The sequence below is a fragment of the Arvicola amphibius genome, chromosome 12 (genome assembly GCF_903992535.2).
Source record: "Arvicola amphibius chromosome 12, mArvAmp1.2, whole genome shotgun sequence".
NCBI lineage: Eukaryota > Metazoa > Chordata > Mammalia > Rodentia > Cricetidae > Arvicola > Arvicola amphibius.
The window spans coordinates 142454584-142481622 of NC_052058.2; the positions used below are offsets into that span (position 1 = coordinate 142454584).

At 48.9% G+C, this 27039-nt stretch overlaps 1 protein-coding gene and 1 long non-coding RNA gene across 7 annotated transcripts in view; one reads left to right on the forward strand and one right to left on the reverse strand.

The window, feature by feature from the left end:
• Positions 1-13160: 13160 nt before the first annotated feature.
• On the reverse strand, positions 13161-27013 carry Nr2f2 (nuclear receptor subfamily 2 group F member 2). 4 transcript variants are annotated; one of them, XM_038313553.1, is made up of 3 exons: positions 26338-27013; positions 18136-18663; positions 13161-15479 (listed from the first exon to the last, which is right to left on the reverse strand). In XM_038313553.1, the coding sequence occupies exons 1-3, from the start codon at positions 26378-26380 to the stop codon at positions 15205-15207; spliced, it is 846 nt and encodes a 281-aa protein (XP_038169481.1). In that variant the 5' UTR covers positions 26381-27013; the 3' UTR covers positions 13161-15204. The 4 variants fall into 4 exon arrangements, with proteins under 4 accessions (XP_038169481.1, XP_038169480.1, XP_038169482.1 ...); XM_038313552.1 differs by lacking the exon at positions 26338-27013 and adding an exon at positions 20191-21421; XM_038313554.1 differs by lacking the exon at positions 26338-27013 and adding an exon at positions 20117-20253.
• Positions 25149-27039, forward strand: part of LOC119802565 — a 46601-nt gene continuing 44710 nt past the window's right edge. For all 3 annotated transcript variants that reach the window (XR_005283465.1, XR_005283467.1, XR_005283466.1), the window contains exon 1: positions 25149-25722. This is a non-coding gene — a long non-coding RNA (uncharacterized LOC119802565). The remainder of the gene's footprint in view (positions 25723-27039) is intronic.

Sequence of the window (27039 nt, forward strand, 5' to 3'; positions counted from 1 at the left end):
AAGGCTGATGTGCCTAACTTGGGAATGATGAACAGCTACTTTAATGAGAGAGTGGACTACTCTCTCAATGTGTCCATCACTACCCTCATCCAGGGTGGCTTCTTGACTTGACAACAAATGGTCCCAAGAAAAAAAAATAAAAAAAAATAAAAATAAAAAAGCCTTGAAGCAAGGCAGCCAGAAAGGCAAAGCTACATGGTGGTGGGGTGGGGGGTGTGGGGGGTGGGGGGGAGGGTCAAGGCTCCTGGGCTCGACACAGTGCCCATCAGAGGGTGGCAGAGTGCTGTTGAGACATCCAAGAAGAGCCAGAGCCAAGGGATGTCCACCTGGAATCCTAATTCTTCACTGACAATTGTGGCACCTGGGCCTCCAGGCCTCTGATCTGGGAGTTGGAAAGGCAGAGCAGTATTCTTGTTTCTTCACGCTGGAATCCTGAGAGGAAAGACTGGTGATGGCTGTGGTGTCCATGAGTGGGCAGGTGGCAACTGCTCGTCACCCAAAGGCCAGGTCCACATCCTGGGTTCCTACCACTGCGCTGCTGCTCCAAGCTAGATAAGCTTACCTTGAGTGTCAGGGGACGCTTGACTGAGTACCAGAACCCTCCAGAGGGGGCCTCCTAGTTGGTGCCCAAGCGAGGACCCAGAAACAAGGGGCTAGGACAAGACACAGGGCACTGTCCAGGCTGCCCCTGGCAACACACACAGTTCTTTCCAGGCCCCCTCCCCCTGGGCTTCTCTAGCCTCCAGCCACAGGAGGACACAAGAGAGAGTTTTCCTTTACTCTCCCTCTGTTTCTCCCATCCCCTCCCCCCCACTAAAGCTGAGGGCCGAGACTAGCTGGTAACCAGGGGCCGGTGGCTTGCCCCCTGAGTGTGAGTGCAGAAAACACCAGGCGCTGCGCTGTCTGCCGACAAAAGACCCGAGATGGCTGGCTCCAGCAGGCCCAGACACTGCGTCGTTCGCACCCGCCTCCACCTTTGCCTAGGCAGCAGGCGCAGGTGGAAGCAGGGGCGCTAAGGAGCAGAGAACTTTTATTGATTCCCTAAATTGAACACCTCCGAGTCCGCGGGCATAGGCAGGGCCAGTCATCTGTTTCAGAAAAAATAAAATAAAATAAAATCTGCCCCCGGCACCCAGCCATCCATCCTCCCATAAAGGGCTGCTCGTTGCTGGTTTTTCCCCCTACGTGTCTCATAGCAAATCACCTGGCAGCTAGGAAAAGCTATCCTCCTCCCACATCGACCTGCAGGCGTTACTTCTCCCCCCTCCCCCCAAAAGGCTCTTGTCTTCTCTTCCTCTACTAGCCCCAGGGAGAATTCACTGGCTTTAGCATTAAGGAGTGGAGGAAAAAAATCTTTACATTCTCCCTAGGTGTAAGGTGCTATAAGAATTGGGAAAGGCTGCTGGTGCTCCACACCTCTCTCTCTCCCCGCTGCACCTGGGAAGCAAGCTCTGAGAAGAAGAAATAGTCTTTTCCTGCAGTCTGTCATTCTGCTCCCACAAATAACCGGTGTGAGAAATACCCCAGGCTTGAGAATATTGATAGATGATAGTAGCGATATTCACAATCGATCCTTTAATAGGCAGACGTCATAAATCATGTTCAATGCCCTGACAGAATGGTACTTCACTTAATAATATAATTAAGATTAAAACTCCAGAGGTATCGAGGCAGCAGTTATTGATAACTGCAAAAAAATGCATTCTGGATACTACAGTGTGATGCAATAGGATTTGGAGAAAATACAACCTCCTTTCAAGAGATGGAGTTTTACCAGTGTTCCCATCTTTGAGCTCCTTTGGCCTTGATTTCCAGCCCCACCCCCCAGCCCCTCTTTCTTTACCAGTCATATTGTGTAAGGACAGCTCTTAAAAGTTGGTTTGTTTTCTAGCCTTCAATATGAAGTTTTAAAAATTATCACTAGACCTAAGAAACATTTTTTGTCTGTTTGTTTGTTTGTTTCAATACACTTAAATCCCTCAGTAAAGTTTTCCAAACTGCACATACAGGACAGCACAAACATAAACATCAGGCAGCTCCAGCCCTGCACCCTAGCTTCTGCCCTTTGCTGACTGCTCCACAGTCCAAACCATGGGCCTCAGCCTAGGTAACAAGGTCCCGAAAAGTATCATGAAGTGGCAGGCTCCTATCCCAGGGTGATAGTCTGCCATCTGCATCTCGAGGCTAGAGTTGATTGGAAGTGCAGCTTGAGATGAGTCTAAAGAGTGGAATATTAATCAGATCAATGGAAGCTGACAAATGAGAAATATCTGATAGTTAGTAGCAATTTACAACTTTGTTATTAGTTAAGAATCACCTGCCTTGTAAGAGTAATTAATAATGCAGAGAGGAGCCCTTTGGAAATCCCCCTGCCATTCTTCTCATTTTCCTCCGTCTCTTAAGGAAGGAAAGGGAAAGAAAGAAAATGAGTGATCAGCAGCAGCAGAAAAACAAAACAAAACGAACAAGCAAACAAACAAAAAATGGCTGTATTTGTGGGGAGGACAGAACTGCAGAATAGAAAAAGGGGGGATTAACCCCCTGGGAAGCTATCAGGAAAGAAAGAAAATATCGAGAGGGCTAATAAATGGGAAAATAAATTCTGTAACCATACACCATGAACTGGCTAAAGGTTGAGTTTCAAATGACCCAGAAATGCCATCAAAACGGACAGCGCCGCTACCAGCGCCGCTACAGTGTAACTTCACAGCCTAACTCAGCCCTGAATTCCAGGCAGAGCTCAAGGCTTTGTCTGTGCTGTTGTCCTTAACAATGTATTTCTTTACAGCCCAGGAGCAGACCGTGTGCAGGCTCTTCCCCAAATTCCATCCCTGGAGACCCAAGCCGGCTTTCATGTGCCTAGACTCAGCTCTCTTCTAGGTCCTAGACAATCCTCCCTGACCCCAACACCCACACTCATTTTACATTGATTATTGGATGGTTTCAGCCTCACCAAAACCACATTCCAAAATAAAGACTTGTTGAAAACTGTAAATCTTTTCAGCACTGTAGTTTGGGAAACCATTTCAATCAACAGACTGGCTCTAAAAATAAATAAATAAATAAATAAATAAATAAATAAATAAATAAATAAGAAATCAAGAAACCTCCAGCTTTCTGCACACAGAAGGAGAAACTGCTGTTTTGTTGAATCTTTTATTTGTTAAATTGACTAATTTTTTTTTCAGATTTGGGTGTTTTTTTTTTTCTTTTTGCTTTTGTTTGGTTCTGGTTTTTGTTTGTTTAGACGAGAGGAAAGAAAAATAATCTCAACTTTAGAAAACTTTTTCTGGTCACGATTACAAACTCTGGTTTTGCCTCACGAAGTCCAGGCTGGATCAACAAAAGGTAGCTAAAAATTGAGATTTATTGGCCTCTAAATGAAAAGATTCATTTGATAGAAGAGGTTAACTCTTGAGTTCCTTCGCTGTGACTAGGTCCGGCAAACGCTTCAGTGGCATGAGCATCGAAGCAGCTCAGAGAAGCTTTCAAAGGACACAAGGCAGAGACACACTAAAACATTCACACTCCAACCACAGGCATCTCCTCTTTGTCGTCTCCACTGTCACTGTGACCCCTCCAGATTCTCTCCAGGTAGCTAGGATCCTCTCCACCCCACCACTTTGTATCTTTTGCCTTTCCTAGAAATTATTGAAAGAATAAAGGGAGGTGGGGAAAGTAGAAAAGAAAGGGGGAACTAATTCAGAAAAACCAGAATGTGTTTGTAAATAATGTGTACGGAGAAGAAAGATAGGATGGAGGGAGGGGTTCCAGGATAAAAATAGGCAAATTGGTTAGTAACCATGAAATGATTTTCAGGAAATGTGGGAGGGGGGAGAGAGAGAGAGAGAGAGGGAGGAAAGGGGAGATGAGAGAGAGAGAGAGAGAGAGAGAGAATATGAATATGAATCTATCAGTAATACTAAGCTCAGAGAAAACAGCAAACAGCAGCCTGAATCCGAGCAGACTATGGAGATGCTAATGAGAGGAAATTAACCTTCGGGTTGGGTCCCTGACATGGGCCCTCCACTGAACGTCTGACCCAGGGGCTGCCAGCAGCTTCTCTCTCTGCACCAGGGAAATGAGATAATCACTCTGAAACCCACCAGCCTTGGTACAAACTCGCTCTGAGCTACTGATATGGACAGCAGAGAGCAACTCGCAGCTCCTTGCAAAGGAGGGGAAAACAAATACAGGGCTACCAGTTCTGCAGTCAGGAGTGGAGAGCAAACCTGGCTAGGTTCTAGCTCAGAGCGTCACCAAGATGGAAGGGGGTGCAAAGGCAAGGCAATGAGAAATCACTTCATCCTTTTTGCTCTGGTCTACCACCAAAGAATCCAGAGAACTGGGCCTCAGTAAGGACATGTTAGAGGAGAAGTGGATTTTATGTCTAGGAGCATTGCCACTGGGCCAGAGAATTTCTGCCTAGCCAGAAGGAATATAATGGGTCCGGGCTGTGTTGGTAAAAAGAGGCCGTGCAGAAAAGGGACACAGACACAAACTGAAATTCTTAAAGGTGGTTCCCTGTTTTGCACACACACACACACACACACACACACACACACACACACATGCACACAGACAGACAGACAGACAGAGACACACACACACAGACACACACGGAGAGGGGTCTTATTTATTAGACAAATAAGCCAGCAACTAAACACATTTCTACTTCTGTAATAGACCAAAGGGGGTTGGAATCCTGGGCCTCTGCCTTTCTTTACCACCCTGCTCAGCTCATTCTCTCTTTTCCTCCCTCCCTCCACTTCTTCCTCCCCTTTTCTCTGCAGCGTCACCGCATCCCAGAAGTTCCTGATGGAGAAGAGGTGGCTGGCTAAGGCCGGGGCGACTCCTTATTGGAGGCAAAGAGGTCGTGTTTCCAAGTAGAGACATCAGCAGACCGCAATCTTAGTGACAATGACAGCGCGAAATTATGTTTAATGTTGGAAGGGGGAAAGGGGAAATATAAAATTAGCGCAGAGAAAATGTTTCCCAGACCTTCTAGCAATTAGGGCAGAAGCTTTGCCTGGTCAGACTACTGGGGAGTCGACTGGAAAGGAAGAGCTGCGGCCTGCCAGCCGAGCACCCTGGGTCCAAGCTAAGGCCCCACCTACCATGGAGTCTTCACTCCCTGGGAAGAAAAGGAACACTTCTGAAGGTGATTTAGGGACACTCCACTTGGCCTTTACTTGGTTCTGAACCTTTTTGGAGAGGAAGGGATGTTCTGGACACCTCACCCTGGAGGAGGTGACAGTTCAGCCACTGGCTGGCTTGTCCTGAAGCCAGGGGGCTTTTTAATTAGTGGTGAGGCTTGTGAAGGGGGCAGTGCTTTTCAAGCCTCGGGGAGCAATAGGGAGAAGGTGCTGAGCGGAAGGGAAATTATATGTATACACACACACACACACACACACACACACATATATATATATATATATATAACCTTTCTTTTCAGAATTTGCTATCTGTCCGCCTCTGCAGCCTTCTAGGGGTCGAGGAGACACCATAACCTCCCCTCTTTGTCCTCTGGGCTAGATAGGCATACCTCAAGGGCAAAGAGACTAGCAATAGCCAAAGGGATGGCCCCAGAGAATGCCAGGGCAATGGAAGGGGTGGCACTTGGACAGAAACAGCAGTTTCTGCTCAGGGTAGGTGATTACCCATGAACTGCTTTCATAAGAGAGAGAAGGAGAGGAAGAGCTAATAAAGAGACCCTCCCTTTGCAGTGGTTGTAAGGAATAAATTTTGTCTTTGTCAGGAAGCCAGTGTCCTATGATAGATATTAAACAGTTTCCCTCCTTGGTGTCAGGCTGGGTGGGGGGGGGAGGGGGAAGAAAGCAATAAATGAAAAATTCATTTGCAAATGATACACATTAACAAGTAAATTTATTAAGGGAAATCTAAAACAGGCAGGTAAAAACAGGAGACGAGATCCTGCTGTGAAGACAGGCTGGGGTGGGGGTGGGTCTGAGTACTGCAGAAGAATTCAGAGGAAAATCTGGGAGACACAGCAATTGTCGTTCTTTATGCAGTATGAGTTAGCCCGTCTTCTTTTCATAAAGGAGGGGAGCAGCTAGCCCGGGAGGTGGTAGTTTTATATTTGTATTTTAGCAACAAGTATCAAAAGATCTAAACTAATTGATTGCCGAGTTCCTTGGCCCTCCTCCAAACAGCAATATAGATTTAATTGTATGTTGCTTAAAACTCCATTTCTGGAACAGTGTGAAACATGTAATAAAAGCCACAAGCCGTATCGAAGATTCCCCCCCCCCCCAACACACACACAAAAGCATAAATTCTCAACTGACACTTGAAAAAAAAATCTTAGCTAAACCTCTACCTAATGGGTTAAAAAAAAGGAGGGAGCATCTGAAAGGGGTAACTACATAATAAAATTTAAACTGTTAATCCATTTTAACTCATTCAAAATAACCTGCGGTTGTGGGTGGTGTTTTATTCCAGAGGGGTCATGGTGAGGAGACCCCACACCACACACCTGACTTGTTCAGATGCATTCCGTCTAAACCGCATTCCACTTAAAGAATGAAGTTCTGCCTTTTCCGAACAGGACAGGCACAAATCTGAAAGTTGCATCCTAACTACCGGGCCAGGAGTTCTCCGGCCAAGAGCCACCGAAGCCACTAAGCCGCCCTTGCACTCCTCCAGCCTCAGCCAGTCTCCGTGCAGCGAATGGGTTGCAGACGCGGCAGGGAGCTCCTAAATCGTGCACGGAGCGGCAACGTCCTTCTTCTGCCCCTCCCGGGCAGCCCCTGTCCTCCCCATTGTCCTCTGTTATCGGTGACCCAGAGTGGCTGTTTCAGTCTAAAGTCAGCCCAGGTGCCCCCTCGGGCAGCTGCATCGTGAAGAAGGGAAGAGCCCCAGCGCCACGCCTGCGATTTGGTCCAGGATCAAGCGCTGCAGCCAAGTTCCTGGCCGCCGTCAAGCAGGAGGTTCCGCGCGTCGCGGCCGTGCCCTGTCGCGGCCACGAGGGCCGGCTGCAGGCAGAGAGCTGTAAAAATCCACGTGAACTGCCCCTCCTCCTGCTGCCCGCAGCGGCCCCTGACACTGCAGCATTGAAGCCGGTCCGGAGGTCCCCAAGGTCTCCGAGTGTGACAGTACTCAGCATAGCGGGTAGATGGCACAATTTTCTAACATTTAGAGAGAGGAACCCACGCTGGGAGCAATAAGTCCATTTAAAAGCCCTTTATTTAAGAGGAACAAAGATAACTGACAAGCGAAGTACAGAGACATCTCAATGAAATTTCCAAAGAAGAAAGAAATCAGAGGCCAAAGCAAATGCTTACTGCTCTGGATGAAACAGGCCAGCACTTTCCTCTGCCTCAGAAAGAAAGGAGAAAGAGAAAAGACAAAAAGAGAGAGAGAGAGAAAGAAAAAAAGATGTGGTAGTCCATGGGGCTGTGGGTGTTAAGGACCACAACCCAAACCGAATTCTGAAAATCCATGGTCCTGAGAAATTTAAAGTGGCCAGGTGAGCAAGACAGGGTCCGGTGGGATTCAAACAAGGCCAGTTTAGGGGAAGAAGGCTAGAAGTTTTGCCCAACTCATGAAGGCCGCCTCTGGTTGGTTTCGGTGGGATCAGGGGGTCCGAGGTGAGGTGAGTGGGACCTGAAGATCAGACTCATCTTAGAAGTGTGGCTTTCTAGAATGGTGCCCATAGTGTCCGACCAGGATCCCAGGCCTATAAAATCTGGTCAAAGCCAGGACATTTAAACTCCACCAACTGCAGACTCGGGAATAATTGCGATCTCTAGAAAAACCAAGAAGGATGCTGGGCACTTACTGATGCCTTAGGGCAAAGGCAAGACACTTCTTCCTGCCTGTGGAATCTCTCCTCCCCACTTCCCACCTGCAGATCTGTAAGCCAGGCACCCCCATACTCTCCAAGAGAGAAAGATCAAAGGTCTTTGACAGAGGAAGGAGGGGAGAGACACCAGGAGATGGATGAGACCCCCCCTTTCTGGTCCTCCCAGTTGGGAGTTAGCCCCGACGACTCGACCTGCCTGCCTAGCTTGTGAAGGGGGTACAGCAGCTAACGCCCGCAGGGGGTCAAATGATTGTATTTGGGTGGGTGCTCGCCGACATATTTGCTGAGTAAACCTCCCTCGCTGTGCTGAAGGCGAATCCCCGTTGATAAATCCATCATTACCGTTTGGATTCAGGGAGGCAGCCGCGCCACTAAATTCATCTTACATTTGTAGCGCTTTAATAGACATTTATTAAATGCTTTTAGAGAGAGGCATGGGGCGCCTGATTACATCCTAGTTATAGACAGAACATAAAGACCCACGTTAACACCCATTTGCAGGAAGGAAGGAAGAGGTGGGGAGGGGTGGGAAGGCAGAGGGATGAAGCGTGGAGAGATGGGTAGGGCGGGGGGCCATCGAGTCTGGGCGTTATTAACAAGGCTTGCCTGCCGAGGCGAGGCACAAGGCGAGAGCCACGGGAAGTCTCAGGCTGTGGAGGGAAGCATCCGCTAAGCTCGGGGTTTCCCTTCCCTTGTCCCCATCAATTCCTGCAAGGGGGTCTCCTATTCTCTCTGTCAGAGCATAAGGGGCGCCTGCGATATCTCTGCGCCCCTCTTGGACTCTATTTCAGGTCTCTCCAGAATATTATAGAAAGAAATAGAAGGGGTATTCTGAACTTCAGAATCCTAGGAACCCCTTCAGGGCATCTGCTGCCTCACACTAAACCAGACCTTCAGCAATATAAGTAGATGTTTCTGCCACCTAGCAGGGTATCCCCTCTGGCTTAGAGGGCTCTTTGGCCTGGCAAGTTGTGCAGCAGGATCTCTCCTCTGGCAAGCACCAGAAAGGACTCCGATGCCCACTTTGAGCACTGGACCATCTCTTAATTGGAAACTTGTCCTGGGCTAGCTCTCCGACCTACAAACACACACACACACACACACACACACACACACACACACACACACACTGAGAGTTGAGCCTGAAGGGGTGCCTAGGCCATTAAAGGGCCTCACGCTACCCAGAGAGCGCCAAAGGCCTCGCCCTAATGGCTCAGTGCCTCTACTTGGACATCCTTGCGATGGTTCTCAGCTTGTCCTTAGTCCTTGGGGACACAGCCACCGACCCCATCCCGGATGGCAGCGCACCGATCTCTTGGCCCTCCCTGGCTCCTGGTAAGGAGCACTTCCGCTATCTCAAAGTTGCCATAAGAAAATAAATACAAGTGACATTGTACTGGGCCAAAGCTCATTAGTTCGTTGTCCAGGCCTAATAAAGGAACAGAAGCGCAAATTATAGAGTTCAGCTTCAACACACGCTCTGTCACCCGAGATCAACGTACCGCGAGCCTGATTCCAATTGCTCCGAACTTGCTGTGCAGTTCGCCCCCCACCCCCTCCTCACGAGCAGGAGGTTGGGTGGAAAAATATAGTTCCAAAGGGAGTAATGATCAAGCTTTTCCTCTCGGAAGCCTGCGCCACCTCATTTCCCATCAGTAATCCCAATAAAATTAACGTCGTGGCTGCAATTGAAAAGAGGAGAACCCGCGACACTCCTGAAATAACACATTCTTCCTAGCAAAAGGTAAAAAGCAAAACGGCCCTTTGTTCGGCTAATTAACGAAGGCCCAACTCCGAAAGCACATGTGTTTTCCTAACTAATCACAAGCATGTTTCTTTCAAGGAATGTCATTTTCAGGAGCTACTAGGGTGGGGGCTGGAGAGAGGGACACCACCCCCATAAGTCCTTTTTTTTGCTGGGGGGGTCTCTCACTCTGGCCTAATCCAAGCAGCCCATCTTTCACACCTTTCTTCTCATTTGCCCAACCCCAGAGGCCCAGTAGTAAAGGACCTCCGAGTACCCCAAAGCCAGACCAGCAAGTCACCAGGCCAGGGGGAAAAAGTTTTAAAGACACAGATGCCATATTAAATGAGGCAGTTTTACAATTCACGTTGAATAGGACGCTAACTTATTACAAGTGTGTTATCAGAAGGACGATAAGATTTATAACTCAGAGAGTCAGCTTTGCGCCTTAATGACAATGGATGCTGGGAGGAAATCTGTTCTGGATTAGAGGAGCTAGGAGTTCCTTCCCGGGTTTCCAAGAGGACCCATACCAGCCTGGCCCTTTGTGTCTCCAGAGGGGAAGATTCTACCTTTCCTCTTCCACCAGGAAACTGGTTCTGCTTGTGGGCTTAGCACCTCGTTCAGCATTTTTAACCCGAAGCGTGAAAGAGAAAACAAGAGAGAAAGGAGATTGAATGGGGCATGGGGATGAGGGTAGAGTGGCAGACAGTCCTGAGCCCTCTCCTTCCAAGCAGGCAAACTTCTCCACTTTCTCTACCATACAAAAGATAGCTTTCCCCTAAACCAATACAGTCAACAAACTTTAAAAAACCGGGGTCCTATTACAAACCAACGCCCAGCACTAACTACTTTAAAATTACTGCATAATTAGATTTAGTTGAATTTCACCATTAATTAGGCAGCCGCACTGCAGGGAGCCTTTGAAATCTGAGAAAATGGGAAAAATCATCTGAAGCACGTTTTTGAAAACCCAACTTCAATAAATCTTGACGGGGACTGGAATTCAGAAGACCTCCCTTCCCTCCCAGGTGGTTGATAGGGTTCCCCAGGCCCAGGCTAGGTTTGGAACTGGACCGAGAAGACAACTTCCCCCATCGAACCAGAACGGATGGGTCCCAACTTAGGGACTCTGAAGAGGACTGGAAAGACTTGCTGGGAGGCCCGTCTGTCCCCTGGCCGCCCTTGCCTGCTCCTAAAACCTACTAGAGGAAGATATTCTTCCTCTGAAGATGAGCGTCAGCCAGTGGTGCAGTCCACGAGGGTTCTCACATAACTGGGACTTGCGACCACCCTCCTGGAAGCGGCCCTAGGCCCTTCTCCGTTCTACTCCCCAGTTAAATCTCTGTCCCCAAAGCCACCTTTCCCTGAACTTTGATGAGCAAGCAGCAAGTTGTACCAAGCAGACAGGGTTCGCAGCTCTCCCCCTCCCCTCCCCTTAGCATGTCCCAGGCCCGCTGCAAGCCCAGAGCAGGCTCCGCTTTAATGAGCGCGGGGAACTGACCTAGGTCTGTAAATACTGGCTTCTCCCCCTCCCCCTATACCATTCAAACACTTAAGATCGTTTGTGGATACCAATTTTTATTCTTCTCGTTTGGTTCTGGGAGGAGATGGGGACATGAAATCAACTCTCCTGAATATATGTGGGGTTCCAAAAACAGACGTTAGGTTCCTGGGTTACCAACATTTCCCCTACAAACGCTATTGCTTTAATTACAGAATAATCGAGGACTGCTTTCACTTGCCAGCCAGAGTTTAAAAGAGGGATTTCTGCCTGTAGACCGAATGGCCCTTAGTCCCCCCCCCCCCATACACACACCCCTTTTTTCTTCCTTCTTTTTGGTAACCAATGTGTTTTCTATTACCCGGCCGTGCGGTGCCTGGCAGCCGGCGCTCGCGGTGCAATGGGAGACGCCATGTTGGCTCAGCTCATAGGACCAAGTCAAAAGCGAGCTTGCAGGCAGAGTTTTCACACGCTCGAGCTCCCCCTGACCGTCCCCCGCCCCCGCCCCCCGCCCGTCGCCTGTCGGTGCAGGTCCCGGGAGAGCAGCTGGGCGATCTCGGCACCCCGGACTTTCCCGGGCTCGGGCCGAACACTGCGGTACTGGCGGTGGGGGCGGGGGCGGGGGGCCAAGCACTTTCCCGCAGCCGCTGCCAACTCCGACCTGGTCCCAGCCGCCTGCCTAAGCTACCACCAGGCCGCCGCCAGGGACCCAGCCCCGGACGCCGCCCGCTAACTTTGAGCCCCAGGCCCTGATCCCCACCACCAACACCCACCCCCCTCCCCAACCGTCCAGGCCAAGCTCTACGTGAAAGGCCGAAACAGGGCGACCGCGAGCCGAGCGAACTGGCTAGAACCACCCCCCCCCCCCCCCTCCCCCGAAGCTCAATCTTCTCCCAGGTTTGTTTGAAAGTGGCAAGAAGGAGCGATCGCCCCTCTCTCTCTCCTCGGACCATTGTTGCATTTCGCCTCTAACTGGGTTCTCTCACACCACCGAGCGCCAGGAGGAGGGGGAGTGGGGTTGGGAAAAGAAATAAAGCGAGCTCAGATCAGATGGAGGAGGGAAAAAAAAAACAGCAAGCAAAAAGAGACACTTAAAGGGAAAGAGTCGCCATGTTTAGCAGCCTTTTTTTTTTTTTTGCTTTTTTTTTTTTTTTAAAGATCTCGTCAATTTCACACAGAACGCACTCGCTGGGTCCCAGCCCTCGTCTTTTGTCTAATTCAGTCGCAGCAAAGATCTTTTGTTCTAACTCAGCGTGAAAAGAAAAACTTTCTTTAAATGCAATAAACTTAAACCGAACTCAAGACTCTAAACAGATCCTCCTCCAGCCACTCCAAAACGTATACAAGGGGTTTTGTTTTAACCCGTTGAAATTTTCTGAGTCCTGTTTTTCCTGCCTCGAAGACCCCCAAGCTCATCGCTGAAACTTAGAGAGAGCAAGAGAGAGATTTTTTAACGCCTAGAACACATACTTAAAAGCATAATAAAACAGGGACTGTCTTTTGCTTTGAAAATCATAAATTATAATTTAATGCCAATAATAATTTACAACAAATGGCTGTTTACAATAAACTAACACAAAACAAACAAGGAAAAGGGCCTATGTTTTACTTAGTAGAGAAAACTTCACACACTCACATGGATAGCACTTGCAAGGGGGGAATAAACCATCAACAAAACCTCCTTCTAAAGGTCAGATGCTGTGCTGTAAAACATACTGCATATTTATAGATATGTACAGAGAGAAGAAGGTGAGGGTCAGAGGGAGAGCTCTGCCTAAACGAGGCAGAGTTTTCAGGTCTGTGTGTATGAACCAGAACTGAGCATCAAAGTTTAATGCACTTTGCAAAATGATCCCTTTCCTTCCACCCCTTTCATCAGCCCCCTCCCTCATTTTCAGATTAAACCACAACATGGTAAAAGCATTGTCAGGGAGGGGAGCTCGGAAAGTCTAAATAAGAACAAATTGTAGGCTCCCAGCACTGAGTTTTTCCAAACCAGGAAAGGAGAAATGAGGGACTGAAACAAATAGTAGACTTTCCAGATCAGTCAGCACACCCCTGTAAAGTTTTTTATATTCATTCTCTCTCTCTTTCTCTCTCTCTCTCTCTCTCTCTCTCTCTCTCTCTCTCTCTCTCTCTCTCTCTCTCTCTCTCTCTCTCTCTCTCTCCTTTAAAAACTGGCTTCCAAGAATGAAGGATCCCAAGAGCAGTGCAGATTGTACTTAGACAATCTGAAATGTCCAAATGTCCATGGGTTTTGATGTACAGAACTCCAATGGAAAGGATTCCCTTGACCTGTGGTCATGCTCTCACAGACTGAAGAGGGAGGGGGGAGGGGGAAGGCAGGCCAACTGCAAGTTATCATATATACATGAAAAACAGACCCTTCATCGCTAGCAGCTACATCACTGTATTCAAAATCCTCTCAACAGCCACGCTAGATGAGAACCACAGAATATTTTTTTTAAAAAATGACACTTACTTAAGGAAAAACTCATTGAGAACAACTGCCCTCTATTTACAGTGCTGTGATTAGCTTGCTTGAACAATCCTCTGCATAACTGTCAGAAATGTACAAAAGAGCATTTTTTTTCTGATCATAAAATAGATACTGATCTCAAGATTTCTAATACTTCTCACAATACCTTCCCTAAGCAGGCACTTAAGTGTGACAAATATAAGGGCCTCTTTTTTTTTCCTGGAAAATCCATTTTTAATTAAAAGGAGGATTAGGTGAATGGGGGTGGCTTACTATATCAGTGTGGCACTTCCTAAACCATAGATAAACCATTAACTTCGGCTCCCCCCACACACACCCAAATTAAACAGGCAAATACACTAGTCTACCTTTGAACAAACTGATTGAGGGGAGTAAACAAATGGGGCCCCCGCTGGCTCAGCGAGGATTCACAGGGGCTCAACTTGATGGAAAGACAGTGAGTGGGGACAGCCAAGCAGGTTTCAGATATCAAATAATATTTTAATTTCTGAATACTTTCAATTTTCCTTGGAATATAACACACAAAGACTCGACCAAACAGTTCAGTTATTATAACTTTTACAGTATACAGAAATGTTGCACTTAAAAAAAAACCTTCAGTTTTTTAAAAACACAAACTGTAAACTCTAAGATACTGAATCAATCACGTTACCTATAAGTGCCAACAGTGTTATTTTGTCATGCTGATTTCAATGGTATTTTTTAAAAAGGGGAAATATCAACAATTATAATACAAAGGGCTTGCAAATATACAAACAGATATAGGATTCATAACAATTCAAGAACTAAGGGGGGATCCCAATTCAAATTACAAAAGTTCACTTTTTATTCAAAACCTCAGGTTGTGTCTTGGACACATTCCTTGGCTGCCAATAAATTCCACAGTTCCTTCTCTTTCTTAAAATATTTTTAAAAAGCTAGGTTTGTCTTGGTATGGGGAGGGGGTAGGGGAAGCTGTGTTGCATGTGATCCCTCCAGCTTGCTAATTAGAGTGCTCAACTTCACCTAAAAAAATTTGGCCACCACTTGTAAGTGCATTTCCATCATCTCTGAGTTGCCTTTTAAAGTTTTATGTCTTCCTATGATATTTTCATGGACTCAGTTTTAATTCTTGCAGAACATATATTTTAATGATACACAGTTTTTAAGAAGCCAAGATTATATCAAAACTTATTATAGAACCACAGAAAAACTGGTTTGGAACCAGAAAAGTACAAAAAAAAAAAAAACCAACTAGAGGTACACAGACACAGGACAATTAATAATTTGGAAAAAAAAAGACTTACTTTGTCCATTCTGCTAATTTTCTCCCAATCGCCTTAAATGCACTTTTAGCAATATTTTTCAAAAATTTACCAAAAAGAAAAAAAGACTAATTTCCTTTTTATACAAAAAATGATAAGTAGCAAGTTGTTCTGCCCAACACAGGAGTTTTCTTTTTTAATGCATTCTGTAAAAGTTCGTTTGACAGTCTCTCTCTCTCTGAAATTCACAGTCCATTCAACTCTTCCCCTCTTCTTTTAGCAAACTTGTAACATCCTTTCTTAACAGAAGGAAATTAAGCAAACAAAACCAGTCTTTTGCCTTTTCTTTCTCTGCTTCACTCCCCCTTCTTATTTTGATTTATTTATTTATTGGATTGCCATATACGGCCAGTTAAAACTGCTGCCGGACAGTAACATATCCCGGATGAGGGTTTCGATGGGGGTTTTACCTACCAAACGGACGAAAAACAATTGCTCTATGACAGAGGAGGAGACCGTGCGGAGGGAAGGGAGGCGAAGCAAAAGCTTTCCGAACCGCGTTGGCTGGTTGGGGTACTGGCTCCGGACGTACTCCTCCAAAGCACACTGGGACTTTTCCTGCAGGCTTTCCACATGGGCTACATCAGACAGACCACAGGCATCTGGAAGAAAGTTAAAAAAAAAAAAGTGGAGAAAGAGGAAGAGAGAGAATCCATCAGATTAAGAGGCCTGAAATGGGTCACCTGAGGTGCGCACTCAGTGCTCTGTCAAAGTGCCCCATCCAGACTTGGGAGCAAATGCCTAGACACTGAAAACTTCAAGGGGGAGAAGGAGGTGGCAAAGCTTGAGATGGTCCTGGAGTGTTTACTTTAAAATAAAACACGCTTGGGTGCTACAGGCTTTCATTGCCCCAGACCTCAGGCTGGGTCACTGGGAGGCCCAAGAAAAAAGTACACTGGTGTTATCTGGCCCTATTTAGTACACAGACAGACAGACAAAACCAGAACCACCAATGCTTCTTCCCCCATCCCCTGAATTTGGCTTATTATATAGTGTGTATAGGGAGGAGGGGTGACAACCTGGCCCAGCTTGCAGTAATGGCGTCCAAGACCCAGCCTCAGATTCTCCCCAAAGAGAGGGACTCATTTTTCTCCAGTCTTTGAAACTGATTTAAGTGGCCCTTTAAAACTGATCTTGTCAGTTTAGCCTATTGAAGGGCAGCCATGCAAACTGTGATCTCTCTGTTCATTTGAGCTGTTTCTTTCCCCTCCTTTTCTTCTCTCTCCCTTTTCTCCCACCCCCCTTTATTTATTTTTTTTAAAGCCCAGGTCTCTCCAAGAAGCATCCCCCCTCCCTGTTATCTTCAGGAAAACACTTTTCTTTTTTTTTTCTGATACGTGAAATTACAATAAGTGCCTTTGAAATGAGAGGCTTCTTGGTGAAGGCGGTTCAGGTTGTGACCTGACCTTTCAGGGCTCCCCAGACAAGACTGGGGTTAACACATGCATATTGTGAATCATTAAAACAGTTTTCACCACCACCTCCACTCCTACCACCAGAACACACATCACCCTCCTCCACTCTGTCCAGGACTCCATGTGTCTACAGATGCCTAGGTGTCTGTGGTCAGGAATGAAAAAGATGTGTTTGTCTAGGGCTCCTTCCCTCCTCACTGGTACTGTGTGTCTCCCTCTGCATCTGATAACAGGAACCTTTATCTCTTTGTGAGAACGTCTGCATTCTCCATACAGGGCCTCCACATCTTCCAACTGTGGTACATTAAACTGTTTCGACAGTACCAGGCATTTCTTTCCTTGAAAGACCAGGGGGTAAAGGCAAAGAACCAACAATGGCATCAAGAAATTAACAGCCACCTCCACCATCTGAGGTTATGAGAAGGGGGTGAGGGTAGCTATGGGGGCAGGACTAGGGTGCCACTCCATTTGTGCCAGGCAAAGCACTCTAGACATGAGAAGCCCACGAGGAGAAGAAACCCTCTCTATACAGCTCTGGTCTGGCCAGAGTGCTGCCCTCTGATTGATTATCTAAGGACTTTGGAAGGTAGGGTTTAGGGTGACTGGGGTGGTGTTCTATGTGAAAAAACAGTAACTCATCCAAGACAGCACAGTGAGAAGGAGCCTGCAAGGGGCTCAGCTAATGATCTGGTTCCCAGATTTCTTTGAACAACAAAGAAGAAACTGTGGTCCTCTCATCTGTCTGTCCTCTAAACTTACACATCTCTTCTAGCTGTCTCTTAGAGAGCTGGAGTGGGCGAGACTAGGTCCCAGGCCCCTGCCAATGTCCAAAGGGTTTGTTATTCTTAGTCAGGAACCCCAGTCCCTTCTCAGCCATGACAAAGGAATCAGCTGATAACTTAGTGCAAGAATGTGGAGGGTGGGGGTGATTTCCACCCACCTGGGCTATGGCTGAACTGAGTGAGCCTGCAGGCAGCCAAAAGGCTCAGGTGTGGCCCGAAATGGAAAGCCAGACACTTTCAAAAATCATTTGGCCTCAAGAGTTAATGAATATCAGATCTATTACTCACACAGGTTAAACTACATGCAAACTAATTAGATTTCCTAATGCAGTCAATGACGGTTTTATATCTCCAGCAACATTCATATCCAGCCCAAGTTGGCACACACTACACTGTGGCTTGCTTGAAAATTGCCTTAAGTGTTTGCCTGAACAGGGGAAGCCAGAGGCCAGCCTTCAGCCCCCTGCAGACATTCTTGGAATTATGGTAGTCCTTCCGCCCTTTCTGACAGCACAGCCCTTCTCCTGGCAGTCTGCATTATTTTAATGAGAAGGCGATTTTGAAAACTGCTGCTCTCAGGTTAGGATTGCCTGGAGCCCCAACTCCTACTGAGTTCACAAGCAAACTTTCCCCCTGCAGGGACAAACTTTCTCCTACGGAGAAGATGCCAGGGCTGCAGTGTGCCCAGGGGCATCTCCTTGAGGTCTCAGACAGGGTGCCAAAAAAGAAAAAAAGAAGAAGAAGCAGCAGTAGGAGCTTGAGATTCCCTGGGGGCCAACTAGGCCCAGAGGGCCTGGACTTAGGGAGGAAGCAGGAGAGTGCCTACCAGGTTGGATACTGAAAGAGAGGAAGGGGCCTGAGAGACCTAAGGTCCCTCTGGGAGTCAGTGTGTGGAGCATCCTTCTGCCCACCAAGACCAGCCAGCAGTTCTAATAAGTTCCCACTTGAACATACACTCTGCAGTTTGACCTTTTAAAGGAGGAAATAGGGCTGGCCACTTTTCCAGGCCCTAACTCTGTCCTGGTAGTTCTTGGGTACCTGGGAAGAAGTCTTTATCTTACCTGAGGTGAACAGGACTATGGCCTTGAGGCAGCTGTACTCGGCTGAATCGACGTGCAGCGCCTTGAGCTTCTCTACTTGCTCTTGGAAGATCCGTATGTGGTCCATAAAGGCCACCACCCGGTCGGCCGACATGGGTGAAGCGTGCAGGCCAGCAGCGGCAAGGAGTGGGGCGACATGGAGGGGCATGGAGCACTGCGCCGCATTCAACACGAACAGCTCGCTCCAGGTGAGGCGAAGAAGGGCCACCTGGTCCGTGATCTGCAGGTCAGGGAAGAAGGGGATGTTCCGGGCCCACTCAACGGCGCTGAAGAGCATCCGCGCGGCCAGTTCGCAAATGTTCTCGATGCCCATGATGTTGTTAGGCTGCATGCACTGGCTGCCGAAGCGAGACGTGGGGTAGGGTTCTGCGCGCAGCAGCAGGGAAATATATCCGGACAGGTACGAGTGGCAGTTGAGGGGGTCCCCGTTGGTCAGCGCGAACTGCCCGTGGGTAGGCTGGGTGGGCGGCATCCTGCCCCTCTGTACAGCTGCAGGGAGGAAAGAGGACACTCCACAGTTAATGATCAGCCTTGGTCCTGCATCTTTCTACAAGACCCCAACCGGTCCCAGGCTTTAGAACAACGCCAAGAACCAGGCAGGCCTGCTACAGCCGGGCGCCCAGCAACCACTCCTCGCAAATCACCTCCCAGGCCGGATCTGACCGCCAGAGCTCGACACTTGCCTGCGAGGCCCTTCTGGGAGCTGGTCTGCCGAGGACCCAGAATTGGTCACTTTGCCTGGGGGTCCCCGGAGCGGGATGTAGCATTCTGGGGGCACCTTTCTTTCCCCCCCCCCCTTTTTCAGCTAAACAGCTGATATTTCTTATTGATTGGAGAAGAAACGGGAGCGGAGCATAGGGGGAGGGCGAGACGCTTTTTGCACAAGACATCAAGGTTTACCCCAAATGGCCAGTGGCCAACCCCCGAACGACTGTCCCCAAACCATGTAACCTCCACCCCAGTCCAGGAGGAAAACCCCGGCGAGAGACAGAGTCTAAGTCCCGCGTCTTTGCCTGATCAGTGAGCTCGGAGGAGGGGAGACAAGGGAGAAGAGGGCGGAGAGAGAAAGAGAGGCCGGCAGAGACGAAACGAGAGGAAGCCGGAGAGAGGCAGGGAGCCGGCGGCGGGCGCTGGCGGAGCCCGGGCAAGGCCCGTGACGGCCCGGGAAAGCCAGAGAGGCTGAGGCTCCTGCTGTTATCTGACTCTGAACCGAGAGAGTCGCTCTCGCAGAAACACAAAGAAACCCCGGCTTTGGCTCGCCCCAACCCGGAGCCCGCGCCCCGCGCGGAGCGCGCCATTGGTAGAGCACTGTTCCCGGCTCTGGGCGAATTTTATGTCACAAAGACCCAGCTGGTGCAGAGCGAAAGCAGCGGCCCAAGGCCCCTTGTCCACACTTTTTTACTCCCTACAGTGCTCTCTCTTCGTTTCAAAAGTGAAAGAAAAAAAAAAAGAAGAAAAGCAAGAGGTATTTTTTTAAAAGCAGAATGTTAATCCATAGAAGGGTCACATGAGTGCTGCCCAGGAGGCAGCGTTAATACGGCGAAGTGCATAAAATTGCCATTTGTAATTTGAACCTTCTGTACAAAAGTACAATCTCAGGTTGTTTTTTTTTTTTTTTTTGAGAAGGTGGGGGTTGGGGAGAGGGGTAAGGAGGAGGGACATATGTTGAACATGCAGGAAAAGCAAGGAAAGAGAGAGAGGACTTTAAAACAACAACAAACAACAATCCATCCCTTGCAGAAAGGTGAACTCAATGAACTCTCAATCAATGCCCAGGAAAGGAAATGCAGCCTGAAGAGAGAGTGGAGAAGGAAAGTCTGCTAAAGCCTGCGGACTGGAGGATGGGGGTTGGGGGTGGTCAGGGTTGCAGTGCAGACCCTGCTCCTAGTACCAAATCCCCTCTGGCTGCAACACGGAGGGCTTGGGGCTTCTGTGTCCTTACCCAGAGCAGGCTAGCCAAACGCACCCAGGGCCCAGGGACCGCGGGCGAAGGGGGGAGAAATGAGAGGCCGATACCTTCCCGTCTCATGCCCACTTTGAGGCACTTTTTGAGGCGGCAGTACTGGCACTGGTTGCGGTGGTGCTGGTCGATGGGACAGTTCCGGTTGGCGCGGCACGTGTAGCTCAGGTTCCTCCGCACGCTGCGCTTGAAGAAGCTCTTGCAGCCCTCGCACGTGAACTGGCCGTAGTGCTTGCCGCTCGACTTGTCCCCGCACACCACACACTCGATGTGCTGCTGCTGCTGCTGCTTGTCGCTGCCGGGGCCGCCAGGGCCGCCCTGGCCGCCAGCCGCTGTCTGGGCCGGCGTGCTGGCCGGGCCCCCTTGGCCCGGCGTCTGTGGCGTGTGCGGGGCGCCAGGCGGCGGGCCCGGCACGGGCGGCGCCTGCGAGGCCTGGCTGCCCTGAGAGCCGGGCACCTCGTCCTGGGGGTCGCGCCACGTGCTGACTACCATTGCCATATCTATGGGGGCCGCGTCCGGACTTCTGCTCCCCTGGCTGCGGGCGGCGGCGGGGTGGCGGTGGCTCCCGGGTCTCGGGCTCCTGCGCGCCGCCTTTTGTGTGTGCGAGGGTGCGAGAGGGCGCGGGAGGGCGCCCCGGGTGGCTCAGGGCTAGTTGATTGAGGTTGGTTAGTTTTTCCTTTTTTGTTTTTGCTTTTGCAAAGTTTTGTCGATTGCTTGTCTGGCCCGGTGTGTTTGTTTTGTTTGTTTCCCTCGGCTCAGCTTTGTTGGTTTCGGGGGGCTTTCCGTCAAGAGGGGAGGGCAAGAGGATAGGGGAGAGCGAGTGGGAGCAGAACGTGGAGAGAGGGAGGGGAGGGAGAGCTGCAAGTCGATTGTCTGGCTTCAAGACAGAAGTAGGAGGCCAAAAAAAAAAAAAATCTCTCCAAAGATCTCGCTCGCTCTCACTCTCCCTCCCTCTCTCCCTCTCTCGTTCACTCTCTCGCTCTCAGATCTAGTGTGCAGCGGAGGAGTTGGAAGAGGAGGAAGAGGAGGAGGAGGAAGAGGAGAAGGAGAGGCGACTGTCCGGGGGCCAAGTCCAGGGCAGCCCACAGTCAGCCATTCAGGAAAGCCATCGAAATCAGGAGGACTGGGAGAGCGGAGGCGCCGGGCGCGGGCGCGCCCTGGGGGCCAGGCAGGCCGGGGCGGAGACCGGCGGCCCGCAAAGTGGCCGGAGCTCTGCCCGGGTCCGGGGGAATCAGCATGAAAGTGGTCCGCGTCCGGCGCTGCGCGGCGTCGTCCTGGCGCTGGGCCGCCGCCGCCTCCTGCCCCGGGCGCCTGGCGCGCGCCGCGCTCGCTCCGGACGCCGCCGCCGCCGCCGCTCTTGGAGGCCGCTCGCTGCTCCCCGTGGGCCGCCCGGGCCGCCGCCGCCGCCGCCGCCGCCGAAGCCTCCGGGTCGGGCCCGGAGCCGCTGCGTCTAGCGCCGCCGCCGCCGGTGGAGTCGCTGCTGCCGCTGCTGCCGCCGCCGGAGCTGCTGCTGCTGCTGCTGCTGCCGCCGCCGCCTCACACACATAGGGAAAGAGTCAACTCGCCGGCGGCGGGGGAGAGATGATAAGAGAGAAAGGAGGGCAGATCAGCACCTAGAAGCGCATCCTTCGTGCGCAGAGGGGGGAGAAACGGAGAGAAAGAATGAAAGAGGGAAGAGCTGCGCGGCACCCGGAGAAAGGAGGCAACTCCGGCAGAGGAGGAGGAGAAGGAAACACACACGCGCGCACGCACGCACACACCGCGGAGAGAAAAGAGCAGAATCAAAGTGATCAAATATGCTAAAAAGGGGGGCGCGGGAGGGAATGCGATTTATAGGCGCCGGGGCTGGCAGAAGTGGCTTCTCCGCGATCAGCTCACTGAGCTCTCTATATAGTGAACTTTGACACGACTGCTGCAACTTAGCGCACGTTACCATGGCGACGGCGCGCCTTATAAGGCAGCCGCCGGGGTTGGCCTGGCCCGGCGCGCGCGCGCCGCCCCCTCGCCGTCATTGGCCGGAGCGCGGCGGCCCCGCCATGGCGGCAGCGGGAGCAGCTCGGTCCTAGTGCGAGCGGCGTCGCCAGTGCCGCGCGGGGCGCGCGGGGACGGAGGGGGGCGGGGACGGGTGGCCGCGCCGCCCCAGCCACCGAGCGGGGGGATGGGCCCGGGCGGGCCCCGGGAGCGTGGACCCCGATCGCCCCGCACCCGGCACCCGAGGTTACCGCCCCGGCGGGTAGGCGAGCGCGCAGCGCACACACTACGCCTCTTAAAGGCTCCGCGAGAGGTTGAGGATGGAGCCGAAGACTTAGTCTCCTGCAACTTGGCTTTGCAACTAAATGCGCGGCTCGCTCTCCACCCGGGACTCCCGGCGCATTATGTAGAGCCCACGATACCCAAGACGGATAGCGCTTCCTTCTTCTTTGTAGAGGGGTACGCAACGGAGGTGGCAAGGTGCCGGGATCTGAGCTTGCTAAAGAAATATTTGGCTAGATCCGTGTGGTGGCAAATCCTTTGCTTAATGAACTCTCATCACTTGCTCAGTTTAAGAGCTCCTTTTTGTTTGTTTGTTTTATAGGGGAAAGAAGCCGTTCAATATCTGCCTTTTTCTTTGGAGGGTTAATATTTTATAGATTTGTGGCCTGACATTTTAATTGCTCAAATGGAGCATCTCTGATGCTGAGAAGCACAAGTAGACTTCACCTCATTGTCATGACGCAATTAAAATAAATTCCCCTCAACTTTATCCTCTCTCATTGGTTTTAGCTAACTGGCCAGCCAGTGACCTGTCACACACCCGGTCATGAAAAGAGGGCAAAAGACCTTTCTGTCCGCTGATGGACAGGCGCAGGCAGCCGCTCAGCTTCGCCTGTGCACACCCTCCGTACACACATGTAAACGCACATGTATCAGATACACATTTGTCAATGTACACAGACAAAGACGTCCAAGACGATGCTTCTAGGTCACAGAACAGTTGAATACGGACTTCATTGTTCAAATTCTCTTTAAACATCCATATAGTCATCAAAACCGAGAGAGAGTGCTCTCTGTTGGAAATATCACCAACAGAACTCATAACAACCACACACAAACACCATAGTCTTCCTCCAGAGAGTCACCGTAGAAAAAAAAACAGTCCCACAGCCTATTTCACCCTGCTCAGGATGCTCAAACCATTGATATCGCTGTGTCTTTGAAAGTGTGCCTGAGTTTTAGACATCAAATATATAGAACCACTCCCAGGACACATTTGATTCTACTGACTAAACTTGCTGTTAGATTAGGACCAGTTAGTTGAATGTGAGGATTCCACATGTGTACGAGAAATTTGTGTTTAATAGGGAGTCCCTTGCACCAAGCCAAAACTTAATCCATAAGTCAAAATGGTTTATCAGCAATGAAATTATTTTCTCACAAAAGATGCTGAGCTACTGGGGGAAAAAAAGAGGACACCACAAAGAGCAAATTGAGAACTTCACAAGAGCATCCCTGACAGCATGAAGATTTGGCAATATAAAGTTACTTCAATAAAAATAAACCTGTCGTGTAATTGCCAAGGGCAGACTGCACTTTCGGGCAGTTTCTTTTACACGCACAGGCAGGGTGTGAGAGGAGCACAAGAAGATGTAGGTAGACAGAAGCTGGCTTTTCGGCGAGGGAAAATAATCCTATTTTTTAAAAAAGTCCTTCTTAGCCTTCTCTTTTTTTTTCCTACTGAAATCACATATTGCACTTAAGTGTTAGGTGCTGTAATTATTTGAATGTTTTAAGAAATAACAAGCTATAGCAGGTACTGGACTATCATAAACCTGGTGTGTTCAATAATGTGGCCACACAGTAAGGCCAGGCTGAGCGTTTGTGGCTGATTAGAGATACCACATAACTTTCTCCTACAGAGAATAAGAAAGAAAGAGGGAAAATAAATCAGAGAAGTCTGTTTTTTTCTTTCAATTTTTCTGATTTTGGGAATTATCTGATGCTAAAAAAAATCAGATTATAGAGGCGAGCTCAGCATATAGTGAGCCTGAGGTTGACACAGGAAATCTAATAGGTATTCCCATCTCGCCTTAATAGATGAGCATAATTGATTATAGAGAAATGTTAATCTTGCCTCTCCAGTGCAGCCATTTTCATGGCAAGATTACTTTTTGCACACAAACACGGAGATGATTTTTGAGGAGGAGAAATTTCATACATGTATTTATATATATGCATGTATATATATGTATATATATATAGCCTTCAATATATATAAGGCTATAATTTCATTAGGTAGAAAAATCAAGATTTTTCCCTTTTACAGACTATAGCCAGCTAGACACATGGCCACACAGCTACCATCAAGTCAGGGGTGCTTCACTTTGTATTTTTGGGCTCATTTAGCTATAGAAATGCTATTTAGAAGGGGAAGAAAAAAATCACCATATGAATTGTAGTTAATTTAATGAGTGGACGAAGAGACAGGACAGCCAGACTGAGGGATTTTAAAAAAAAAAAAAAGCAAAAAATATTTTTAAATGCCCTTTTCAAAGATGCCCAGTTGTCTTAACTCTAAGATTTAAAAATCCTGATTAAAAGATACGTATCTACATATTTTTATTTTTTAAAAACTTAACCAAGCTTTTTACTACAAATGTAAATTTATTTTAATGAGAATTGTGGCAAGCTTTATTTGACTGGTCAAAGTTAGGGGAAAAACCATTTGTCTTAATCTGAAAAAAAAAAAAAAGTCCCTAACTCCCAGGAATATGGTTTCCTTGCAGAAAGTGGTTGGCTGGTCTGTAATTCTTTACAGATTAAATCACAATATGAATACAGACCCCAGCAATGCCGAGTTTAACTCTGAGCTCAGTCGAATCCAGGATCCATTGAATTTCTCCTTTCCCTCAATCTAGTCGTGTGTGTGTTTTTCTCTTCCAGCACACTGGAGCTCCGTGAATAGGGAAGGGGCTTCCATTGTGTCCCTCTGAACTTCCAAGTCAATGCAATTTTTAACCACTGGCTTGTGGTACTTTGAAAATCACCAGGGGCTGTCAGAGTTGGGTCCTCTGAAAAATTTACAGTGCTAAATCAGAGCATATGCTGGGAGGGAAAAATTGCTTAAGATTGGAGCAAGTACAGTATCTGTCTGCCCCCTAGTGTAAGAGTCCTCGCTGCCTAAAACCCAACTTTATAAGAAAAGGAGCCCTTAAAGGGAAACGACTTGGGGCTCATGTAGGCATAGGAGAATGAAACTTCTGTACATTTTATCTGAATAATTCTTCAGGATTTAAAATTATTTGTCTGTGGCTTGGTTGGACTGCACTCGGATCTCGCCGGCTCTACGTTTCTCGAGTCACTGGTGAAGGGATGATTTTTTTTTTTTTTGAACTGGGTTTATGTGCGTCCCCCTCACCCCTCCTCTCTTTTTTCTTTCTGCCTCTGTCGTCTCTCTCGCTGGCTTTTTAAAAATGAAGAACCGTTCCATGATGATTTTGCACACAGCACAGAATTGCGTCTTAAGTCAGCCCGGCGCGGTTGCAATAGACAGCAAAAAGGTAAACCGTTTGCCTGAATTCAGCACGCCAGCACCACCACCCCGCCCGATGGTGAGTACCCTTCTCCTTGCGATTCTCCTAGCTTAACAGAGCTCGCCTTCAGGAACCGCAGCCGAGGGCGCCGGGAAGGGCTTTGGTCCCTGCCGCCCGCCCGCTCGCCCGCCCGCCTGCCTGCCTGCCTGCCTGCCTGCCTGTCAGCTGCACAAGGTTGCAAAATGAAGCGCAGAGGCAATTCGAACAGGAAATTCTGTTACCTAAAGCCAGCATAGCAGCAGCCCCTTTGCTAACAAACCCAGTCATTTGCTGCTTGGACAACCAGGCTTCTAGGACTGGGTTTCGGTCAATTCTATGGAAGGAAATGAGTTTAAGAAGACAGGATGAGGAGATGGGAGGCAACCGCAGTCTTTATGCTTCGGTTTAATCATATTTTGGCAGCTTTGCAATTGTATTTCCCCCCCTCTGCCACCTCTGCTACCACACACATGTAATAAAATATGGCAACGCACTGAATTGACTGCCCCCCCTTCAACCACAGTCCAAGGCAATGCATACACGTTAGCAAACCGATTTTCTGGAAAGCCCCAAGTCATCCCCAAACCCACATAGCACAAGGAGAAAAGTGAGAAAGAGGAGAAAGAGAAAGAGAAATACAGTAAGCAAACATACCAAAACCATATTTGCCTTGTTCAAGGTCCCAAACGGCTTGCATCTTCCTTCTAAACTGGAATAACTCTCCTTGAGTTTGGCGGGTGAAATAAACGCTTTGTTGGCCCCCTGAAAAGATGTGTCTTTGATAATTAAAGAGACTCTCCTCCACGGTGTTTATCTAAGCGATTGTGCAAACTGATAAAAAAGTAGGCATTAGTCTGCAGGGAAAAAAAGAGGAAAGGTGAAGGCAGAGCTCTTCCACCTCAAGGAAGTGCTTCCCTGTGTACCAGGCGCTCTCCGCCTTTGGAAAAGCCTGCACACTAACTTTAGAGAGAGACGCGGCTTCAGGGAGCTTTGTACATAGCTGCTGAGGAATGCGAGCCTCGCCTTTAAGAAAAAAACCCCCAAACCGTAGGTAGGAGATGTCTGGAGTGATCCTTGTCTCTCATCTGATGCCTTAGAAGGAAGAGTGCGTCGTTACACCTTGTTTGGGGCTGGAAAGAGGAGACTTTAAAAACACCCTTCCAATTGAAAAAAAAAAAAAATCTCCCAACTTAATGAGTTTAGTCGGAGGCTGGAGCAAACGGCTCAGCCTTAGCAGAAAACCGCAAACAACTATAAGCAATATTGCAAAGCAAGACAACTGGAGGCACAGCCAAATTCCACTGTTTGGGGTCGAGAAGGATGGAGGCTAATCCTAAAGCAAGTTGGAAAAAAAAA